This window comes from Typopeltis vanoorti, chromosome 20, assembly GCF_054136105.1.
Source record: "Typopeltis vanoorti isolate ZY-2024b chromosome 20, IOZ_Tvanoo_1.0, whole genome shotgun sequence".
NCBI classification, from domain to species: Eukaryota; Metazoa; Arthropoda; class Arachnida; order Uropygi; family Thelyphonidae; genus Typopeltis; species Typopeltis vanoorti.
Window position 1 is genome coordinate 65,929,306 of NC_143568.1, and position 24,128 is coordinate 65,953,433.

Here is a 24,128-nt window from a genome sequence, read left to right on the forward strand (position 1 = left end):
TTTCCATCAGACATTATTCAAATTTGCAATCACATCAGGTTACTTCACATGGAAAGATAAAATATATAAACAAGAGGAAGGAACAGCAATGGGTTCACCCTTATCACCTAACTTAGCCAACTTTTTTCTTGAACACCTAGAAGAAAGAATTTTCACTCTTGATCCAAAACCAACAATTTGGCTACAGCACACTGATGACATCTTTGCAGTTTGGAGTCGCACAGAACCAGAATCCTACTCATTTCAACAACAACAAAAAAATCCTCATATCAAATTCACACTAGAAAAAGAAATCATCAAGATAGGTTCTTGATGTACACATCCAGCGTAAACAAGATGTATTCATTTCCACTTCTGTCTATTGAAAACCAACTTTTTCAGGTGGTTATATCCACAATATCAGCTCACTATCCATCTCAAAATCCTGTAATCACTAATGTATCTTTGACAGAGACCCTTGACCTTATCGAGCCATATTTCCCTCCTGACATAATTGAATTATTCAGATTCACCATACATGCATGTTATTTTCTCTGAAAAGGAAAAATATACAATCAGCTAGATGGGACTGCCATGGTTTCACCTCTTTCTTTCCCCCCCTCCTCTTAACCATAGAAAAAGAAAGTAACGATAGTCTCCCTTTTCTTAGATACACTAGTGACACGACTTCCTAATGGCTCATTATCTTTTTCTATCTACAGAAAATCCACTCATACTATTAGGTATTTACACCAATCACACCACCACCACCCTTCCCATCAGTATGGCATCCTCAAAACCTCTTACTCACCAGCCAGAAATGTTTGTTCGAATGACACAGCCCTTGAAACTGAGCTCAGGGACTTTTGCAACATCTTTTTAGCCAATGGCTACAGCCCATATAAAATAGATAAAATATTACATGCATCCCTCCTACACCCAACACACAGGATCACAGCAAAACTATTCCCATTCCATATGTTAAGGGTACATCTGAAAAAAATAGCCAAAAGTTCTTTGCAGATATGATCTCCAATCTCCATACCTCTTTCAAACCTTTCATTCATCTAGCCTCTTTTATACATTCTCCTAAAGATTGACTACATCCGGGAGTGTATAAAATTCCTTGTGCCTTCAAATTAGTCTACTTTGGACAAACTGGTAGATCAATCAACATATGCCTTGAAGCACATAAAAATTACATCCCAGATCATCTGTATGGCAAGTCGGGATTGGCAGACCATTCTCTGAATACTTTTTCATGTAGGATTAGATGGAAAAAAAACATTATTACATAAAATCATTACAGGTCTGGGAGGCTATTTTTAGAATCAACCATAGCCATGAAGCACTCTCACAACCTCAACAAGCATGGTTGTTAATTTACCAAAGATCTGGGAGACTATCATTTTAAGACCTAAATGCTGGATTTCTCTGAATTAATTTTGTAGACACATAGAGGACACCACGTAAGGACATCAGGTGTCATTTACAATTTAAATTGTTTCTATAATTACTTGGTTTAGTGCTGTGTGCCTGTCACAGTTTCATTGTGTTCTGATGATGCTCGGTAGAAAACCACTGAAATATTAGTGAGTTTAATAAATGTATTTTTCCTCTTGGTGCTAGTTATACTGTTAAGGTTTATTATGGATGAAGTGGATATTGTAATTAAAAAATACTAATGCCAGAAGTGCTAGGTATAAGGGTGAGGAACTGTTTGCATTAATTAGTTTGATTTGTCAAATATTATTGGCAGTAGTGGGATTTGGTTAAATGGAGGAGGATACAGTAACAGGGAGATGGTAAAGATACCGTATTTTCAGGAAAAACAGAAAGAACAAAATGAGGAGGGGAAAGCACTGATGATCACGACAAAAGAGCTGCAACCCATAAAAGAAAATTCAGCAAGAAGGTAGGAGCAGGGTCATAGCAGACAGTGTAATAGAGGAGGCCACTGGTGTAATATAGAGGTCAGCAGGATAAAATATATAATCGGCTGCTATTGCAGACCTGGAGAATTAAAAAACTATGCAGCCTGCATGCAGTACAATCATCATCTGTTCCCATGCTCTTCTGACATGCATTAGCAGATTGACCAGAAGAGCACAGGGAATTGATTATTATGAGTGACTAACTATGGGAAATTCATAATAATGGAATTTATGCAGCTACTGTGAGATAATTATCTAAAATAGCATATGATAAAGGGAACTCAGTGCCAGGGCTTACTGGATCTCATGACTCCATCAGAGAATTTGCTCTTAACTAAAGTTGCCACTTTGCTTCCAGCTGGAAAGATAGATCATGCAGTCTTGACCTGGAAAGTCATTTAAGTGTGTGGAATTTTCAGTTAAGAAGGGGTATATGTGGAAGTACAGAGCCAATGATTATGACCAACTTAGGAAGTGTTGTCTGTATCCCTTGAAATTGATAAAATTGAGTATCATGCAGTTATAAAATTTTTTGTAAAAGAAGGTTTAATCCCAAAAGAAATTCATTCGATGTTCATAAAATTTTATAGGCACTCTTCTCCTTCATTTTTGACAATTAAGAAATGGGCTGCTGAGTTTAAACGTGACAGTACCAGCCTTGAAGATGATCCATGTGAAGGACGTCCAAAAAAGTTTAACATCACCAGAAATCATTGATCAAATGCATGATATGGTATTGGATGACTGGCAAGTCAAAGTGTGCGAAATTGCTGAGACTATAGGCATTTCAAAAGAATGTGTAGGATATATTTTGCATGAAGAATTGCATATGAAAAACCTGTACACAAGATGGGTGCCGCACTTGCTCACAGCAGATAAAAAAAACGCACTCGCATGAAAATCTCTGAATAGTGCTTGGAGTGTTTTAACAAGAATAAAACTGATTTTGTGTGTTGATTTATTACTATGAATGAGACTTGGATTCACCAGAATCCAAACAGCAGTCTAAACAGTGGACAGAAGCCAGTTGTTCAGTGCCAAAGAAGACAAAAGTCGGCATGACCTTTCCATCAGCAGGAAAGGTCATGGCATCGGTGTTTTCGGATGCTAAAGGCATTTTGTTTATTAATTATCTTGAAACGGATAAAACAATAACTGGGGAATATTATTCCAATCTTTTAACCAGACTAGATGAAAAAATTCATGAGAAAAGGCACGGTTTGCAGAAGAAAAAAATCATCTTTCATCAGGACAATGCATCTGTCCACAAAGGTGTTTTCGCAATGGGAAAATTAAGGGATCTGCACTATGAATTGTTGGAACATCCACCCTATTCCCCAGATTTGGCTCCTTCTAACTTCCATCTTTTCTATTCAAAACTAAAACTCTTCCTCACTGGTCAGCATTTTTCTTCGAATCAAGAGGTGATTGTAGTTGAAGAGGGGTATTTTGCAGATCTTACTGAGAACCACTACAGGGACAGAATAATGGCATTGGAGCATCGCTGGAATAAATGTATTAGTCTTAAGGGAGATTATGTTGAAAAATAAAAATAATTTTGAAATTATAAATTCGTTTTTTTCACTGTTAGGTCAAGAACTTTTTCAGACCACCCTCGTATTAGAGACTTGCAGGGGTTTGAAAAAATACCACATTCAGTTTGAAGAGCAAAAGATTTACAGATTTCCTATGACATTATATGCACTACAGGATCATGACATTTCATAGATAATAGTCTACATAAAAAAATAAATAATAAATTTGTTAGGCATTCAATGAAAATGTAAAGAAAAATGACACACAGAGAACTAATCGCTCACCCAAGATAAATACCATGGCCTGACAGGATATCTAGCAGTAGTAACATACCCTAGTTTCATATTCATATTCAAAAGTATTACAGATTTCTAAATTAATAAGTGATTACATCAAATGAAAACCAAGCAGATGCACATAGTACCAAGATGTCAGATGAGTGGCTCACTGTTGTGATATATGCTGTATATCTTTGATATAAGCTGACCAAAGATGGTTTAAGATGAAACCCTGGTTTTTGTTGCACTGGGTTATGCATAGTAACATTTCACTAACATTGTTAAATCTGCAGAGCCTCCATGCTCAGTCAGTATAGATGAAGGTCCTTTGGTCAGAAAGACTTGGGTTTGATTCCCGTCAGTGACGTGAGGAACCTTTATCTGGTCTCTTTCAAATAAAGGAAAATTTGCTGGTCTCATACAGAGGGAGTTTTTTTTTCCATCCAGAAACTCGGTTTTTTTGTCCCCCAGAACAAACCAGCCCTATGAACACACATTGATTACAGTCATGAATCAATGCCATATGACAGTCCTGAGCCCAGAGAAAATGGGGAGGGGAGCAATGGTGAACTACACTGTAAAAATCTCACCAGGAATACTTTATGGGCAATGTCTACAAAGTCACCTATAGTCGGAAACGACTGAAAGGGAAACCAAGACTTCAAATCTGCAAACATAGTTGTTAAATTCTGTATGGCACTTTTGTAAGCTGCTGAAGTGCTTGAGCTTTTCTTTGGTGGTATGAAACACCAAGCCTGATTTCTTTTCCACAATCTTAAAACGATCAAAAGCAATATAACTAGATCATCGCATATACTGCAGCAAGCCAACTACAAAGGTACTTTGTAGTTGGCTTGCTACAGTATATGTGATTTCCTCACCCTACATAAAAAAACAGATAAAATAGTAAAAAATTCTCAAGCAATGCAACTTCAGAGTTGCCTTCATGCCACTACAAAAAGGTGTCATGTTGCTAAGATCATGGAAACAACCCCTCCCTTTAAGTGATCAGGGATGTACAAAATTTTCTATACATGTGGTATCTGATGTTGGAAGGAATGTTGATCTGGGGAAAACTGACCATGAGGTTTACATAATAAATACAGTATATATAAATAATTAAACAACAATAATATCACTAAAAAATGGCCTCCACCCCAATGATATAACTGATCTTTTTAATTTTACTATTCATTTTAGCTACTTTACTTGGAAAGATACCATTTATAGGCTCCTCCCCCCCAGCAAATTATTATACAGATCATTTTGATAAACATGCTAAGATATCTTAATGATGTGTTCTCTATTTAGCCACAGCTCAGATACATTAAACTCCTTCCTTCTCCATCTCAACAGACAGCACCCCAGAATCCAGTTCACTATAAAAAAATAATAAATAAATAATTAAAAAAAATAATAGCCTGCCTTTTCTAGATACTCTAATCACGTCTTCCCAATGGTACCCATTCTTTCTCCATTTTACCTTTAACAATATGGTGTTATCAAAATCCTTGTTAACAGAGCCTCCAATCTCTGTTCTACCAGGGCAAAACTTACAGCTGAACTCTCCTTCATTTGCCAGAATTTCTTGTCCAGCGATTACAATGCCAAAAAGATCAACAAATTAACTGTTCCTCCCATCTCAATCACATTCCACTCAACATGGCGATTATAGTAATGTCATCATTGTTTCTTATATCAGGGACATCTCAGAAAAAAAATAGCCAAAAGGTACAATCTCTGCACTACATTCAAACTTTATCTGCTCTCATCCACTCCTTTTCCAAGTGTTTATAAAGTTCTTGTTCCTGCAATTATTACATTATGGTCAAACTAGGAGATCTACTGTTGGAAGTTTTCTTTTTCACTTAGTTAAACTATAATAAATTTAGTTTAATCCTTTATCCAAGTGTAAGCAAGCAAAGCTTGTGCCTGAAGTATCTTCCGGAATGAGGCAACTCGTGGTAAAGATAGACCAAGCTCTCATCACACCTTGTCTCAGTATCTCAAATAATGGAAAGCACATCTCCTTGAGGAGATGTATAATGCTATACATTAAGTTTCGATTTAATTTAAACCACTAACTTAATGCTATGCATTAAGTTAGTGGTTTCGATGCATAGCATCGAAACCACTACCCAGACCGGTTTCGACCTTTATTGAATATTCAAGTACAGGTCAAAATCCAAAAACCCAGCATTGTTCCCTCAGTAACAGGCACACCCTACCACTGAGAAGAACTCTCAGAACCGGTTTGCTCTACACCCTGGCAGGTTCACCCCACCACCGAGCAGAGCCGCTCATTTGCTCATATCTCATCCAAGGGGTAACAGCAACACCTCATCTGAGGGATAACAGCAACAGCTGTGACTCAGTTAACTTCACAGGCTACAGCATTGCCATTCATTATTCCCCCCACCCAGGACCTGGGTGACAGCAAGCCGAGCCTCAGTTAAAACTTCATGGGCTACAGCATTGCCATTCATCACTCAAGCTTCCAACCGGTTTTGACCCTTTTTGAGGTCTCATCAGTGACGGCCAGATCCAGAAGTGGTGATACTAAGGCAGAAACAATGGAGAAGTCATATTTACCTATACGAGTTGCCAAAAGGTGTACTACCTTATTATTAAATTACTCTGGATTTAGAGAAAGATGTTGAAAGTTTTTTCCCACTTGGTTAGACTATAATAAATTTAGTTTATCCTTTATCCAAGTGTAAGCAAACAAAGTCTGCACCTGAAGTATCTTCAGGACTGAGGCAACTCGTTGTAAAGGTGGACCAAGCTCTTATCACTCCTTTTCTCAGTATCTCCCATAATGCAAAGCATGTCTCCTTGCAGACGTGTATGGTGCTATGCATTAAGGGAAGGGCCACAACCCAGACCGGTTTCGACCTTTATTGAGGTCTCGTCAATGGGAGCCAGACCCAGAAGTGGTGATACCTAAGGCAGAAGCAATAGAGAAGTCATATTTATCTATACGAGTTGCCAAAAGGTGTACCACCTTATTATTAACCTCAGTCCTGAAGATACTTCAGGTGCAAACTTTGTTTGCTTACACTTAGATAAAGGATTAAACTAAATTTATTATAGTCTAACCAAGTGGGAAAAAACTTCCCACATCTTTCTCTAAATCCAGAGTAATTTAATAATAAGGTGGTACACCTTTTGGCAACTCGAGTGGGTAAATATGACTTCTCCATTGCTTCTGCCTTAGTATCACCACTTCTGGGTCTGTTTCCCATTGACGAGACCTCAATAAAGGTTGAAACCGGTCTGGGTAGTGGCCCTTCCCTTAATGCATAGCAATACACATGAATGCAAGGAGATGTGCTTTGCATTATGGGAGATGAGACAAGACGTGATGAGAGCTTGGTTCACCCTTACCACGAGTTGCTTTGGCCCTGAAGATACTTCAGGCGCAAACTTTGTTTGCTCACACTTGGATAAAGGATTAAACTAAATTTATTATAGGAGATCGACTAACATCCACATAGAGGAACATAAAAATTTACATCTGCTACCATAAATATGGTACTCAGATCTACCTGATCATGCCTTGGATACCTTGCACACAGAATCAAATGGGAAAAAACTACTATGCTTTACAAAAAAAGCTCAGTAGCACATTTAAAAAAACCAATAAATATGGTTGTAATTAAACTTCCCAAGATTTGGGAAACTTTAATTCTTAGACCTCCTGCTCAACACAGCTAAGGCTAGCTAGCTAACAGCACCCATAGAGGGCACCCTTCATAAAACTTAACGCTTTCAGTCTAATGTTTCCTGCTTATTGTTTTGTGCAATTTTGTAATAAACATGCTCTGCTATATCTTTTTTGCAATTTTAATATAGTTTCCCTGATGATGCCTCACTGGCTGAGACAAAATATAAGTTTAATTAAACATGTTATCTCATTATTTATATGTGCAGTATTTATTCCACTAAACCTAATGAGTTCAAATCAGCATGTTAATTTAAACAGCCAATTGATCTTGAGAAATATGCCCCCAAAGAACAAACATATTGGTGTCATTTTAAACCAGCTTTGTACAGCATATATCAAAGACTAATCTACATATTAATGAATTATGCTAAGAGAGAAGTTACACAGCACAATGACAATAAGCAAAAAGTCTCATATCTCAATACTATCAATAATAGATAACCAAGGTTTTAACTCTTATATGCTTTTTATTTATACTAGATGCATTTCCTCAACATGTTTTGCTGTCTATATGGCTAACAGCACCTTCAGGAAGTTGCTTAACCTAAGTGTAAAACTGACAAAAAATAAATGTTTTCCAAGAGCCAATAATTTCTATGAATTGAAAAGACTTGAATGATAGTTCAAATCATGAGTATCATTAGGCATGTTGCATGCGGTCTCTACATTGTTGTGTAAACTTAGTATGTGATTGCTAGCATAGGACAGTTCTTCAAATGTTACACATAGTAATTAATAACTTCCAAATGTTGTGAAGGATCATTCCTTGGTTTCTGTTTAGTGTGCCCTTTTGAGCAACTCACCTGGGAGGATTTCTTGAACAACCTGTCAAAGTAATTCTCTTCTAAATAGGGCATGGAAGATGCATTGCCAATTGGCTGTGATGTTCTTTGAGGATGTGTGTTAAAAGTCTGCTTTTTTCTTCACTTTTGCTTTCAACATCACCTATATATGATATGTTCTTTACTGTGGATTTTGAAAGTTCTCCCAGTTTGACCTACACATTTTTCCACAAGAACACGGTATCCTGTATACACCCGGATGCATATAAAATGGAATTACTGCAAATGATTTTAAATAAATCCACCAACATCATCAAATTCCTGGTATATATCCTCAAGGGCTGTACAGGATATGATAGTACCACATGAAAAATTTACATTATTAATAACTTCCTATCTACAATTTTCCTCCAAATCAGTCCTATCAAGACTTCAATATTATCACATCTTATATTTCTGTTTTCTAAGGCACTTTTTACTGTATCAATCCACCTATATCTTGGTCTTTTTCCTGCCAACCTGGCAGAGAACACTTGTTTTGCTAATCTTTCCTTTCCCATTCAGTTTAAGTGACCATACCACCTGAGATTAGCTCTGCTAAGACATTCCTGGATGCTAACAATTTCAAGTTCTTTCCTAATATCCTCGTTTTTAATATGATATTGCTATTGATATCACCTGTTCATGCCCATAATCTTTCTCAGTACTCTCATATCTGCAATCTCTAGTCTTTGGTCAAGTGAGTTATTTCTAACTCAGCTCTCAGATCCATAAGTTAAAACTGGTTAAGTTAAAACTTTCTGACTAAGTTAAAACCAGTTTTAACTTAGTCAGAAACCAGAAATTAGTCGGAACTAATTTAGTGTTCTGACTAATTTCTCTCTTCTTTCATATAAATTTATTCAGTTTGACTTCCTACCATACCAGCTTTGTTGATTCTGTTGTCTATTTCCATATTTAATTTACCATCTTCACTAAAAAGCATGCCTAAGTAGCTGAAACGTTTTACTTGTTCTATAGGTTCTCCATTCACAATGCAGTTGATATTTTCAATGTTTCTGTCTATTTTCATTGTCTTTGTCTTTTTAATGCTGACCTTCATACCATATCTATTACAACAGTTATTCAATTTAGTCAGGGAATCTTGCAGACTTGTAGCAGATTTATTTAGAAGTATAAAATCATCCGCACATAACAAAGAGCTGACATTAATATCTCCAATTTTGACATCAGGTTTAATAGCACTTTCCTTCACAATGTCATCCATATAGATAATGAATAACAGAGGGAAAATATTGCAATATTTCAATTTTCTGTGTTCTCCAGGATTCACCTTTATAGGTCATTGTAATGGAAATGTCACAATCTAACAAAAATGAAAACTGCAAGTATTAAAATTATAGGTAACAGGAAAATTTATTGTAGCTTCTGTATTCAGTAACAAAAATATATTCAGTATTTATTGTATTGACAAGATTCATTGTTTACTAATGTTAATAAAATTACCTCAGTTAATATAAACAGAACCTGAAGGAATACAATTGTACCATGTAAATTGACTAGCATATAATGGCAGTTTACAACACAATAATAAAAGCTACAATCATGCATATACATATTTCACTATTTTTAACAAAATGAAAGCATATCAAAATATATACATAATATATCAATTTTAATTCTGCTTCTTTTTTTTTCTTTCAAAGCCATGTTAAGCAGATGACAAATATACATGCAGAGTGCTACAAAACTTAAAATACACAACATTTTAGCAGTTATACGTCACCAAATATACAACAAAATGAAAGAAAGAATGAATGAACAGAAAATAAGAATGCTAACTAAATTAAACCATCAAATCTAAATGAAGGTGCATACTTGTCCTACACTGATAAGCATGCACCTTACCTAAACCGTCCACTTTTCCTTAGATGTGAAAACATTTCTCCCCCAGGTACATATTCTAAAACCATATATAGGTTGGAATGGTCCTGCAAAACAGATTATGCAATTAATATTTCTTTCTTACCTAAACCTTCCTATTCTTCTTAAGTGAGAAAACATTTCACCACCAGCTATATATTCAAGTACCATGTACAAGTTGGTACTATCCTAAAAAATATAAAGCAGATCAGCAACCCAAAAAAATGACATTTTGCAAATGCATGTTTGTAAAAAAATTATTTTATATTTAGAAGTAACATGAATAATATTTCTAGATGAATAAAATCATTGTCAAAAACAGCTCATGTGTGCCAATAAAAAGAAAGAAATTCATCCTGAGAGAGAGTTATATGAACTACCAAAAGAGTGTAAAACATAAACATTAAAGAAAGGAGCATAGAAAGACTTTTAATGCTTAAACTTATAACAAGTTGGATAAAGTGATTCATATAATATAAGCAATGAAAATAGTTTGTTTCATTTTGAAACAAAAATTTTCAAAATGAAACTAGAAAGTTTCATTTTGAAATTTTAAAAAAATTATCCCAGTTTTATGCTGAGAGGTAAATTATTGAATATACAGTAAATTACAGTAAATAGCCATTTTATTGGAACAAGTCTGGAAGAACAAAAACAAAATGAGGATATAACAAGTATTTTCGTTATTTATTTGGGACACAGTGCTGTTTAATTGTACTAACTAGTAACCTCTACAACATGGAGTGCTACAAAATTATTAATCTTGCTTCAAAAGTATAGTGTTGATGACATCTGCAATGCTGACAAAACAGTTCTATTTTAATGTGTCACATCAGATGGTTCCTGTGTTATAAACATGCTACATGTTTGGATCAATGACAGCAATAGATCAGTGTTATAATTGAACAGCAGAACAGTGTTATGCTGTTCAAATATATCAGGAACTAGTAAATGAAAGCTGTTAGTTATTGAAAAAAAAAGGGTCAGGTCCTGATGCTTTACAAACATGGAATTACAACAGAAATTTATTTTACTGATTTTTGACAACTGCTCAGGAGATCAGCACCAAAGGTAATATTTTACAAGCAATACAGTTTATGACCGATAGCTGGCGAGGAATAAGCAACAAGAGACCGTTCTAAACTGTTTTGCTCACTACAGTTTTAAGCATTCAATCATAGATATGCCAGATTGTGAAAATGACTCATTAGATATGAACCATATCAGAAACTATGAAGAGTTTCTGCCATTTATGATGGTCTTCAACTAGAACAAAAATGAAGATTTTCAGGAAGAATCTGCAAAACATCAGAGAATATTAAAATAACATGAAAGTGATGAGGATGGTGCTTCTGAGCTTGAACAAATGCTCACTCAGGATGCTAGAAAATCTATTACTGGATTATGACTATTTCATGCAGGAAAGCAATGCTATTTTTGCACTAAATATCTGCACTGATTTTATCTGTAGTCAATCAGGGAAAAAAGAAAAAAAAAAAAAAAAAAGCGGGGGGGGGGGGAAGGCTAGGCTCAATCAATTTGAACATCATAAACCGCCAATGAAATTACTTTTATGGCAAATATTGTGCTTTAATTAAAGACAATTTTTTTATATGTAAATTAGTAATTTTACTACCCAATAAATGAAAAACTTATGTAAACTTGTATTTTGTCTTATGTACATACACCTTTTAAACTCTTGATGTGCTCTCTCTCTCTGATCTTTTCATGTCTGAGGACTCATGACTTTCTGACGATGCTTCACCATTTCTTTCTCCCCTGTGCTTCTCTTATTGTTTGTTCTAGTTTAAGTCCAGTGATTCCTGATATTTGGTCAATCCACCTGTTGGGGAGTTTTCCTCTTTTTCTTTTCCCACACGTTTACCCTGGATGATTATTTTTTTAGGGCAGTTGCCTTCAATTCTATATATATGTCCAAAACATTGCACTATTCTCTTGTCAATTATGTTTATCAGTTTTGTGTGGATATTCAGTTCTTCTATGATACTTTTGTTTGTTCATTTTTCTGTCCAAGACACTCTTAACAATCTTCTCCAGTACTAGAGCTCAAACGCCTCAATTCTTCTTCTGTCGTCTTTTGTCATTGTCCAAGACTCAGAAGCATAGAGGAAGATCGAAAAAACTAAGGTTTCTACAAGCTTAATTTTGGTCTTTCCAGAGTTGTGCCTGTCTTTCCAGATCTTAGTTAAATCAGTCATCGCTTTCATAGCCAGTGCTATTCTCTTCTTCTTCTGATCTCTTTTTTACATCCATCTTTTTTTGTTATTATCACACCAAGGTAGTTGAAATTGTCGACAATTTTAATTCCTTCTGTATCTATCTCCTCTGCATTGTTTAAAACCATTATTTTGGTTTTGTCTTGATTTATTTGTAAACCATGGCTTAAGCTTTCCCATTCTAATTGATTTAGGATGGATTTTAATTCCTATTAAAATCTTTGTGCTATTACCACTGTGTCATCTGCGTATTGTAGGTTAGTGATTGTTCAGCCACCTAATTTAATGCCTCCATTCCACTTTTCTAGAGATCTTTACATTATAGTTTCGCTGTAACGGTTGGATAGTAATGGTGAGAGTACGCATCCTTGTCTTTTGTCAAGTTGGAATGCAGGGGGACACTGAGTTTGCAATTCAGTATCAATTTCCATTCAATTTTTAATGTGCAATTTCATTTAATTGGGCCAAATTATGCTATTCCCAATGTGGCCCAATTAACTGGAATCTACTGTACTACCAATAAGTGCAAAACTTCAAATTTTCAAACTATTTGTCCTTTTTGGCTTATGTATGAATATTATGAATGAAGTCTTCCCAGGTTCTCCTCTTTAAGAAATAAGATCTTCCTTACTCAACATGTAGTTTATATCAAAGATTAAGATCAAAAGCTAAATAGCATTTTCTACTTTACACTCAATTTTGGTTTGTGGGGGCAAAGGGGAGGGGAAATCAACCAAATTACAGCAGTTTTCAGGATGGTAATGTTGCTTTTATGTGCATATTGTTTGATGGCATTGATTAATAAGAGTCAAAGTCTCTACATGTCCATCAAACAATATGCATGTAAAAGCAACATGGATGATGAACTTTTCTTAAATATAGTTGTTAGGATCTTTACTAAAATTTTCAAGTCATTCCTAATGGCTAGTATGAAATCATATTCAATAATAAAATTAGACTGGGATATATTGGCCAAAGAATTTAATAACATATTTAGCTGACTAGTTTCGCCAACTTGAGTGTTGCCTTCATCTGGGCATACATAAGGTGATAAAAAAACAGCTTAAAACAGGTCAAGAAAGAAACATAAACGAGTACTAAACGTTATACAAATTCAAAAGACATGTTACATCAAACGCATGCAGCGTGTGTGATGCTCAGACACTGTTATGCAAGTGAGTTCTGTAATTTGCAGCAAAGTTGAATTCTGGTGTGCTAAGTGATCTTATGAGGATCTTCCATATGTCAGCAAGGATTATCCCTTGGTTCCTATTGAGGCTGCCTTTTGAATGGATTACTACAGTAATCCATTCACCTTATGTATGCCCAGACGAAGCCAACAGTCAAGTTGGCGAAACTAGTCAGCTAAACATGTTATTAAATTCTTCGGCCAATATATCCCAGTTTAATTTTATTATTGAATTAAAGTCGGTCGAAATAATAGAATTATCATAAAATCATATCATGTTTATTAGTGAAATTCTACAAAACAATGTAAGACTATATTGGCGGAACTAATAACCAGTTTAATCAGGCTGGTTGGCATTATGCCAACCAGTTGGCAGTTTCCAAAAAAGCCATGACATTAAAACATTAGTATCCACAGACCAAGAAATGTTTCTGTGAGTAGGCTCAAAATGAATTCTCATTTTTATCACTTTAAGATATTAACATGGATAACTTTTTAATACGGAAATTTAATATTGTGAAATAATTTGTGAAATATGAGATGTCATGTAACGATTGCATTTTTACCTAAAAACATGCAAAGAGATTAAATGTAAAGTCTTAACATTACAAAGTGGTTCAAAGATAGGTAAAATTATGCGAAATATTTTTAGTAAAAGTGTGTATATAATACAAAATTTTACATTCAAAATTCTTAAAGCTTCAAGGTTTCAGGATTTTTTGATTTTTCTAGGCTCTGCCTCTCACACCAAATATTTGAACAAAGAATTAAAAATGGATTTATGTAAATATGAAATCAGAAAATCATATGACTTCCCTGTTATTAAGAATGTCAGTCACCAGTAATCTGGGGGAAAAAAAAGAAAAAAAAAAGTGTTTATCTGAAATATAAAAATGTATGATGTACCCATCCTTGAAGGACAAGTGAAGCTAACAACAACAAGAATTAAATCCCAATAACATCTACTATACTATTTTTGCTATGAGCACTATCACTGGTGGTTTAAATGTGAAGAATTGACAGTATCCTTGCATGATGGAAATATTGAAACAGGTGAAGTTGATATCTAAGAACACTAGAAAAGAAAACAGCATCACCCATTTAGGATATGGCATTTTATCCTGAATGAGTGAGCATTTGTAATTTTTATTATTAAGAGAGACATCCAGGGAGTCAGAGACCCATCGAGGAAGGCCACATGCTACTACACACACACACACCAGATTTCATACTTATTCTTGAATTCATTCACATTGCTTGCACTTACAACATCCAAAGGCAATCCATTCCAATCCCACACCACCCTCTGAGAGAAAAATCTAGCCCTCACACCCTTCTTGGCAGCCTTCATTCTCAGCTTCCAAGGATGCCCTCTCGTTCTTACCCCACCCTCCATAAATTGAAAAATTCCATCAATTGAAATCCTATATGACCCTTTCAGATGTTTGTAAGTCTCAACCATATCACCCCCTCTTCATAATCAGTATTCCACAATCCTCATATCGTTTTTACACTCTCCTTTGTACTCTCTTCAATATATCAGAATCACAACAGAAACCAGGAGACCAGACCTACACAATAGTTCAAGTGAGGTTTTATCAAGTCAAATAAAGAGGCAAATTAACATCCTTATCTTTACATGTGAACATTCGTTTCAGCATTACAATTATCTTTTGAGTTGTATTTGCAATCTTTGCCAAATGGCCCCTAAACTTCAACTGGTCAAAGGAATGGCCAGTTCAGCTGAACACTCTTTTAGCACACGTGCTGATATTCTATCAGTCCCTATTGATGAATTCTTATTCAATTTCTGTCTGTAAAATTCAAAAAGAATTCTAAACAAATAAGAAAGTCAATTAATGTTGATTATTTATAGATATTTAATATTAGTGTATCCCATTTCAGATTTTTTTTTCCCCTTGTATTGCTTTAAGTAATGTATGGTACATAAGTACTGTGGGTGGGATAAGGATTTTTTTTTTTTTTTTTGTTTGTTTCTTACACTGTCCAGAAATTCTGCTTTAGAGACCAAACACAGAACTTTTTCAAGCCACATCAAGCCTCCATATAAGCAAGATGGTGGTCTCACACCAGATGATGAAATTCATTTCTCACATACAGACAATCACAAACACCCATGTCCATGGCAATATTCAAACCCACAGCCCTTAATGGTTAGCGAGTGGGTAATGGTTGGAGAGTGGGCACGTTAACCACACAGCCAACCAGGCTGCATATAACTTTTTATTACTGAAAATGGAAGTCAATTTTTAATGCAATAGTGTATTATAAGAAATATTCCAAAAAGAGCATAATATTACTATCAAAATTCACAGCAGACATTCTAAGCTAACAAGTACTGCATCATACCATCATTCCTATCAAAAGAATTTAGAGCCAAAATTTGTATTCCAGAAGTAAAGGTTGGTGTCAATTGGTAGAGCCTCTGCTACTAATGGCTTCCAAAAAGTTAAGCAAGTTTGAGCGCAGTTAGTAGTTGGAAGGGATAAATTGTTCGATGCTGCTGGCACACTCTCCCTCGATGAGTCTTTGGATTATACTCCCTGGAGGTGTCACATAATAATAAAATAATAATAATTCTAATGCAAACAGCCTACCAAATTTAAAGCATAAACCAAATTTAAAAAATTATTGTACTTTAAAATGGGCAAAAAGATCTCAAATTCCCCTCAGACACCCTTGAGTAGGGAAATCTTCCACACACACACACCCCTTAGGTGATATCATTCACCCAAATTTTGACCAAATTTGGAATATAGCTACACAACTTTAGGTCCTTTAAAAATATCAGTTTTTCAAGTGACCTAGCTGGAGGAAGCGGGAGATTTGTGCACTTCGCAAATCTCTCTATGGGTCTCACTGTTCAATTGCTTTTGACCAAATTTGGAATATAGCTGTTTTCGACACTGCATAACATTATAAGAAAACTTCAGTCCATTAGATTAAAGTGCAAGGAGATGATTCTCATAAGCAGTATCTTTCTCCACAGACAACACCAATGGTCACAGATTTTTGTTCAACTATTTTTTGAACAGCTTGGAATAGAGTTGTAGCCCATGTTATTTAAGGTCTCTTGACAATTTCTGGGAAACTGGATCAAAATGAAGGAATTGGAAGTTTATTTTCCACTTAGTTACACTATACTAAATTTAGTTTAATCCTTTATCCAAGTGTAAGCAAACAAAGTGTGCACCTTAAGTATCTTCAGGACTGAGGCAACTCGTAGTAAAGGTGGACCAAGCTCTCGTCGCGCATATAAGTAAATATGACCTCTCCACTGCTTCTGCCTTAGTATCACCATTTCTGGGTCTGGCTCCCACTGACAAGACCTTAAAGGTCAAAATTGGTCTAGGTAGTGGCCATTCCCTTAATGCATAGCATTATACATGTCTGCAAGAAGATGTGCTTTGCATTATAGGAGATACTGAGACAAGAAGTGATGAGAGCTTGGTCCACCTTTACTACGAGTTGCCTCAGTCTTGAAGATATTTCAGGCGCAAACTTTGTTTGCTTAAAATTGGATAAAGGATTAAACTGAATTTATTATAGTCTAACCAATTGGAAAATAAACCTCCAACATCTTTCTCTAAATCCAGAGTAATTTAGTAATAAGGTGGTACACCTTTTGGCAACTCTCCATTGCTTCTGCCTTAGTATCACCACTTTTGGGTCTGGCTCACACTGACGAGACCTCAATAAAGGTCGAAACCAGTCTGGGTAGTGGCCCTTCCCTCAATGCATAGTATTATACATGTCTGCAAGGAGATATGCTTTGCATTATGGGAGATACTGAGACAAGAAGTGATGAGAGCTTGGTCCACCTTTACTACGAGTTGCCTCAGTCCTGAAGATACTTCAGGTGCAAACTTTGTTTGCTTACACTTGGATAGAGGATTAAACTAAATTTATTAAAATGAAGGAATGGGAGCTGTAATGGACAGCAAAAGCATTATACCACAGATACTGTCTCAGTTGCATTGTCAAGATATTGAAATATCTTAACATGATTTTGTTTATGGAAAACATTGTTAGTTTGGTATTAGTTTAGGTAATTAAAAATGAAATAAAAGATGTATAAAAATATCATTATGCTGATAAAATTATGTTAAAATGACATTTTACTGTAAAAAGTAGTGATTATTTTTTTATATATTTTTCCCTTATGTTTTACAGGTTCTATCCTTAGGCCTAATTATTTGGTCTTTCACTATGTCATACACACACACATGAAAACTAAGTTTTCTTTTTATATATTTTATAATGTGTGTGTGTGTACATATATATAAACACAACATATAAAATTAGTTTGTATTAAACAATAGTGACCCATTTACACACATATGCACTCATAATTTTAAAATATTGGATCCTCTGGCATCAAACAGAAAATATCTGTAAAGTCAGAAGGTAACATATCTCAGAAACTCAAACAAAGATTCACTTGGGAAATTTGTTCTGGAAAATCAGAATACAAGTTCCTCATCAATCTTTAAGTTCACTTAGGGAAACAGCAGCAAAATTTTCTCGCATACAATCACACAAAAAAAAATGACTACTCACACCTGTGTATTCAATAATCTTTTACTTCTAGCATATTAAGTTACCGCCTAAAAACAAGTACCCAAAACATTAACAGTTTACTTCATAAAACTCAGCAATCCAGTACCGAAGCAGAAAACACAGTATATGAAACATTCCAGCATTTGTACTTGACAACTGTCAGGTTCATACAAACAAAGAATAGCTTTTAATTTAAAAAATCAAAATTACAACAATGAAGATATATCATCATCATCAAATTCCTGCCATGTACCCTCAAGGGGTGTATATGACAGTACTACATGAAAAATTTACGTCATTACTATCTACAATTTTCCTCCAAATCAGCCTGTTACTTGTCAAAATTCCAACATTATCAGATCTTATATTTCTATCATCTAAGGCACTCTGTACTGTATCAATCCACCTATATCTTGGTCTTCCTCTGGGTCGTTTTCCTGCCAACCTGGCAGAGAACACTTGTTTGGCTAATCTTTCCTCACCCATTCTGTTTAAGTGACCATACCACCTGAGGTTAGCTCTGCTAACGCATTCCTGGATGCTGAATGCCAAGTTCTTTCCTAATATCCTCATTTTTAATGATATTGCCATTGATGCCATCTGTTCACTCCTCTAATCTTTCTCAGGACTCTCATATCTGCAGTCTCTAGTCTTTGGTCAAGTGTTTTACTTCTGACACAGTTCTCAGATCCATAAGTGAAAACTGGCTTGAACACTGTCTTGTATACAGCTAATTTAGCGTACTGACTAATTTCTGTCTTAATCCATATGAATTTATTCAATTGACTTCCTACCATACCAGCTTTGTTGATTCTGTTGTCTATTTCCCTATTTATTTTACCATCTTCACTAAAAATCATGCCTAAGTAGCTGAAATGTTTTACTTGTTCCACAGGTTCTCCATTCACAACACAGTTGACATTTTCAACAATTCTGCCTGTTTTCATTGTCTTCGTCTTTTTATTGCTGACCTTCATACCATATCTATTACAACAGTTATTTGATTTAGTCAGGGAATCTTTCTGACTTGTAGTGGATTTATTTAGAAGTATAACATCATCCGCATAAAGCAAAGAGCAGACATTAACATCTCCAATTTTGATATCATGTTTAATACCACTTTCCTTCATAATGTGATCCATATAGAAATAATGAATAACAGAGGGGGATAATGTACATCCTTGTCTCACACCAGATTTAACATTAAACCATCTTCCAGTACTTCATTCTATTCTAACTGCTGACTTACAACTCAATGCTCCATTGACACCATATAACTGTAGCGTATTGAATAGCTTCTCCCTTGGCACCTTGTCATATGCCTTTTCCAGATCGACAAAACTTAAATACAAATCTTTGTTATATTCCTATGATTTTTCAAATATTTGTCGTAAAGTGAAGATCTGATCCTGACAGCCTCTATTTGGCCTGAATCCAGCTTGTTCTTCACCAAGCTTTTCTTCCACAATTCTTCTCAACCGTTTCTCAAGTATGCTTGCATAAATCTTACCAGGAACACTCAGTAGGGATATACTCCTGTAATTCTCATATTCAGTTTTATTTCCCTTTTTATATAATGGTACTATGAGAGCTCTACTCCAATTATCGGGAATTCGTCCCTCTGTCCAGGCTTTCTGAACTATGCAGTGCAGCCACTGTAAGATTCTTATACCACCATACTTCAGCATTTCTGGTTGAATATCACCTACTCCTGCCCTTTCCACATTTCAAGCCTTTGATAACTTTTTCTACTTCAAGTATGGATATGTATTCCTGACTGTATGCCTGTTGAGTGTTTTTTTTACCACTGTGCTAGCACTGCTTGTTTCATTTAGAAGTTTTTCGAAGTAATTACTCCATACTTCAAGGATGAAGATATATAAATGTCTCAATAGGAACTTGAACATATAAAATTCACAAAATACATCCATTCATTCCTTATATTTCTCCTTATTTCTTAAAGGGAATTATTTCCAACTCTTCCATATTTATGGCATAGTGAAACACCAAATGCATAGGCCTGGGGAAAGAGCCTGCAAAACGTAAGGGAAATGTTTATTTCAAATGTCAAATGATATATGAAACTCAATGGCTTCTCAAAAAGGACTATCCAACAGCTTGTTAATTCCTATAATCCTTGTTCAAATAACAAAGAAACAGCACATCAAGTTCAATTTCCTTACATTTCTGTAAAGATATTAGTAAAGATACCGCAATCTCTCACATAGCACAATGTTAAACAGGGTAGGTTTCAATAAAATGCAGTTTATAATGAGTGTAAAATGCATTGCAATATATTTATTGTAATTTTGTGAGAAAGGCAATTATACTGATTAAATTTTACATTAATAGTTATTCATTGCATTGGAATAACGTGTTCCAATGTAATGGAACACATTATTTTGTTACATTATGCTTGTAATGCAGTTTATAATGCTAACTTCATGATTATCCTCTTTGTAGAAACAAGGAGAATAATCTTGAGCAGCAATGAAATGATATTAGAAAGACAGATTCCATTAAGAAAGATCCACAAGTGACCAAGTTTGGAGCATGTTACACTGCAACCCATTATATTATTGCTCTGCTCAGTGTGGTTTTAGTTAGAACTTAATATTTTAGGCACACATATGCTTGAGGTATTGCTATATTAAAAAGTATTATCATAACCATTCCATCTTTTAAGAAAAAATATCCCTTGCTTAATACGGTTTTGCTTAAAGCAGTTGATTAACGTGCCAAAATTAATTGCGGCAATTCCTTGATATACGCAGCAAGAGTTTTGATTAACGCACCTTTAACCCTGTGGAGCTCGCAGCTGATCTGACAGATACATGCAAAATATTTAATATAAATATTCTTACACAATTCAGTGTACAGCTTGGAAGTCATGAGTAGCTGTGCATTCATATGTTACTAGTGATATTCCAAACTGTTTTTTGCTGTCAGTTTGGTTTAACACATATTATGTAAAGGTTTGTGATATTTGACAGTAAATTGTATCTGAGAGATACCGTGACCTCCGATGTCAGTATAGTATGGTTTAATTGTTTTTTTTTTTAAATTCTTTGTTCAATAATTTCTAGATTGTAACTGAAAATAAATAAACCATCATGTAACTGAAATAGAGAACCAAAGACTTATTTATCATACATGTCCTCTAGGAGATGTGCTTTACATTATGGAAAATACTAAGGAAAGTGATCTGGAGCTTACTCCAACTTTACTACAAGTTGCCCACAAGGTTGCTTATGCTTGCATAAGCAACCTTATGCTTATGCTTGCATCCGCCGAAACTTTTAGATCCTATATTTTCGGCACGAAACAATATTAAGAAATAATGTTGGATTCAATATTTATCATACATGTCCTCTAGGAGATGTGCTTTACATTATGGAAAATTCTAAGGAAAATGATCTGGAGCTTACTCCACCTTTACTACAAGTTGCCCATGCTTGCATCTGCCAAAACTTTTAGTTTCTATATATTCGGCACAAAACTCTTGTAGTTTCTATATTCGGCTATGAAATAATGTTGGATTCAATATCCACTTAATTTGTGCCATCATGTATTATATTTGCACTGTTTTTTCTTTATGTTTTATTGCTTGTTTGCCGAGGTCTGGAGAGTCATTTTGCTTGTTATCGTAGAATTTATGCCGATAAGAAAAAAACTAAAATTGTTCAAACGACTCTTGATAACTTCTTTTGATAAAAAAAATTGCAATAAATAACGTAGATACAAGTATTTATTAAACATTTACTTTGCATTTATTTTTTTTATCTTTCCTAAAAGAGGACCATATAAAACAAATTATTAATACAGTAATCGATCATGGACGAATTGTAATTTTTACCATTGATTATTAGATTTGATTAACGTGATTAACGAGGAATTAATTAACCGCGTTAATTGAGGGATACCTGTATATATAGTATAAAGTATATAAAAATATATTTAAATATAACTGTAAATGGCACTTCAATAAAAATAAATAAAATAAAATAAAAAACCTGAAAAATGTAACACAAAATTTAAATGAGAATATACGTTTTTGGAAACCTACTAAAAAAAAACAAAAATAATTAACATTCAAACACAACTATCTGTTGTATTTTATTAAAAATGTTAAATCTGCATGCAACACAACCACGTATTCATCTTTTTCAGCTTTTTTTGTACAGAAATTTGTAAATTTTTAGAAGCAATAGTTTTGCTTTTGTCACTTTCACGTTTTTATTGGGGTATCATAACAATTCAGCAATTCATAGAATTATAATAATGACTAAAAGTTTGCTTTTAATAAATAAAATTATTCACATGCTCCACAATCCCAAAACATGTACATTTGTATATACTCATGAATGGAATAATTTATTTCATTTTTGTTTAATATAAATATTATAACCTATTAATATTTCTATAATTAATATAGAAATATTAATTCCTATCTATCTGGCTCAAAATGAAAAACTGAAGATTTGTTCCTTCTCTCTGAATAACTGGAAACAAAATTAATCTAACAAACACTCCCCTCAAAAAGTGAATCAAAATTTGTAAGACTGAAATAAAATATTAGTGCACATTTCTGTTTAATATAATCTCAGAGGTTCAAGTACTTTACTCCAAGTACATGAGCAGAAACAAATTTCACTCATATGAACCAGAAAATGTTTATTCACATGCCTTGGAAACACAGTCAAGCAAATATGACTGAGATCTGCCTCTCCAGTAAAGAAGTCATCATAGCATGTGGATGCCCACTATATAACATTCATCACTCAAATATGGTTCCTCATTAAGAGAGAGAGAGATGACAGAATTATGCATAATGTTAATGCCACAGAAGTATTTGACTAACTGAAAGAAGATGAAAGACAAATACATGATATGCATCTCTATTTTTTGTTGTTTTGCTTTTTATTTATTTTTTATTATTATTTTTATCATTAACTCTGCAGATGAACATGGAACATACTACAAGAACTACATGATAACTACCTATGGGAAGATGACACCAGTATTTATTATATTTATTTATTTTATTTTATTTTTTGTGGCAAACAATAAGTGCGACTCCATTCTATCTTCCATGTATTAAACCTAACATGACCAGGTAACTTGGTTTTCCTAAAGCAAATTAATAATTTTTGATCCTATCTTCATGGTATGCTATGCTTACCAATTGCATGTGTTCTTCTGAGCAGTTTGTCAATTTGCTAATGAGTTAAGGAGTGTGTGTGGGGGGGGGGGATTAAGTTTCTAGAGGAAAAAGCACTGCTGGTCACTACACAAGACAAGCCAAACCAACTTCAGTTGAAAAGAATATCTAAATATTCCTCACATCACGCATGGGGTTTGAACTGCCTGCCATTTACTTTAAATAGTATATTAGATTTAGATTTCCAGAATTTTCAAAAAAAAATTTAATAGCTGCCATAGAGTAATTGGAAGAATAGTGGAACATTGCACCCTTTGATTGGAAAAGACCTGTGGCTCGATTCTCATCGTGATTAGGAATCTTTATGTGGGCTTTTTCACTTGGTGAGTTAGATGATCTCATAGTGTTTTTCCCCCAGAAACTCGAGTTTTTCATCCTGCGTATACAGACAAATTGGCCTTCAGAATACATGCAATTTACAGACAAAAAATACTGTTGTTGTTGGTGATTATGGGCGATAGATGGCGTTGATGATAGTAGTAGTGTCGTAGTTGGAGAATTAAGTAGTAGTGGAGAGGATGAGATGTATTTAGCAAAGTAGAGTAGTATGCCCTCCCATGATTAGTCCTTGGACTCCCTGGAGGTGTCATGTAATAATAATAAAAAACCTTGTTCTCTTCCTAATGAATCCATCAAATCTGCTTTCATTTGCATGGTAAAATAATGGTTTATTTGTCTGTTTCTTTAGGGAAATTTTACTAGCAACATATTGTGCATAACAAATAATAATTAGAACTAGTT

The 24,128-nt window shown here is 34.6% G+C and overlaps 1 protein-coding gene across 6 annotated transcripts in view; it reads right to left on the reverse strand.

The window, feature by feature from the left end:
- The window catches only part of Pka-C1 (Protein kinase, cAMP-dependent, catalytic subunit 1), a 545,341-nt gene that overhangs the window by 151,511 nt on the left and 369,702 nt on the right, over positions 1-24,128 (reverse strand). For all 6 annotated transcript variants that reach the window (XM_090410256.1, XM_090410257.1, XM_090410255.1 and 3 more), the window contains one exon: positions 10,266-10,348. In XM_090410256.1, the coding sequence (XP_090266382.1) occupies positions 10,266-10,348 (83 nt within the window). The remainder of the gene's footprint in view (positions 1-10,265; positions 10,349-24,128) is intronic.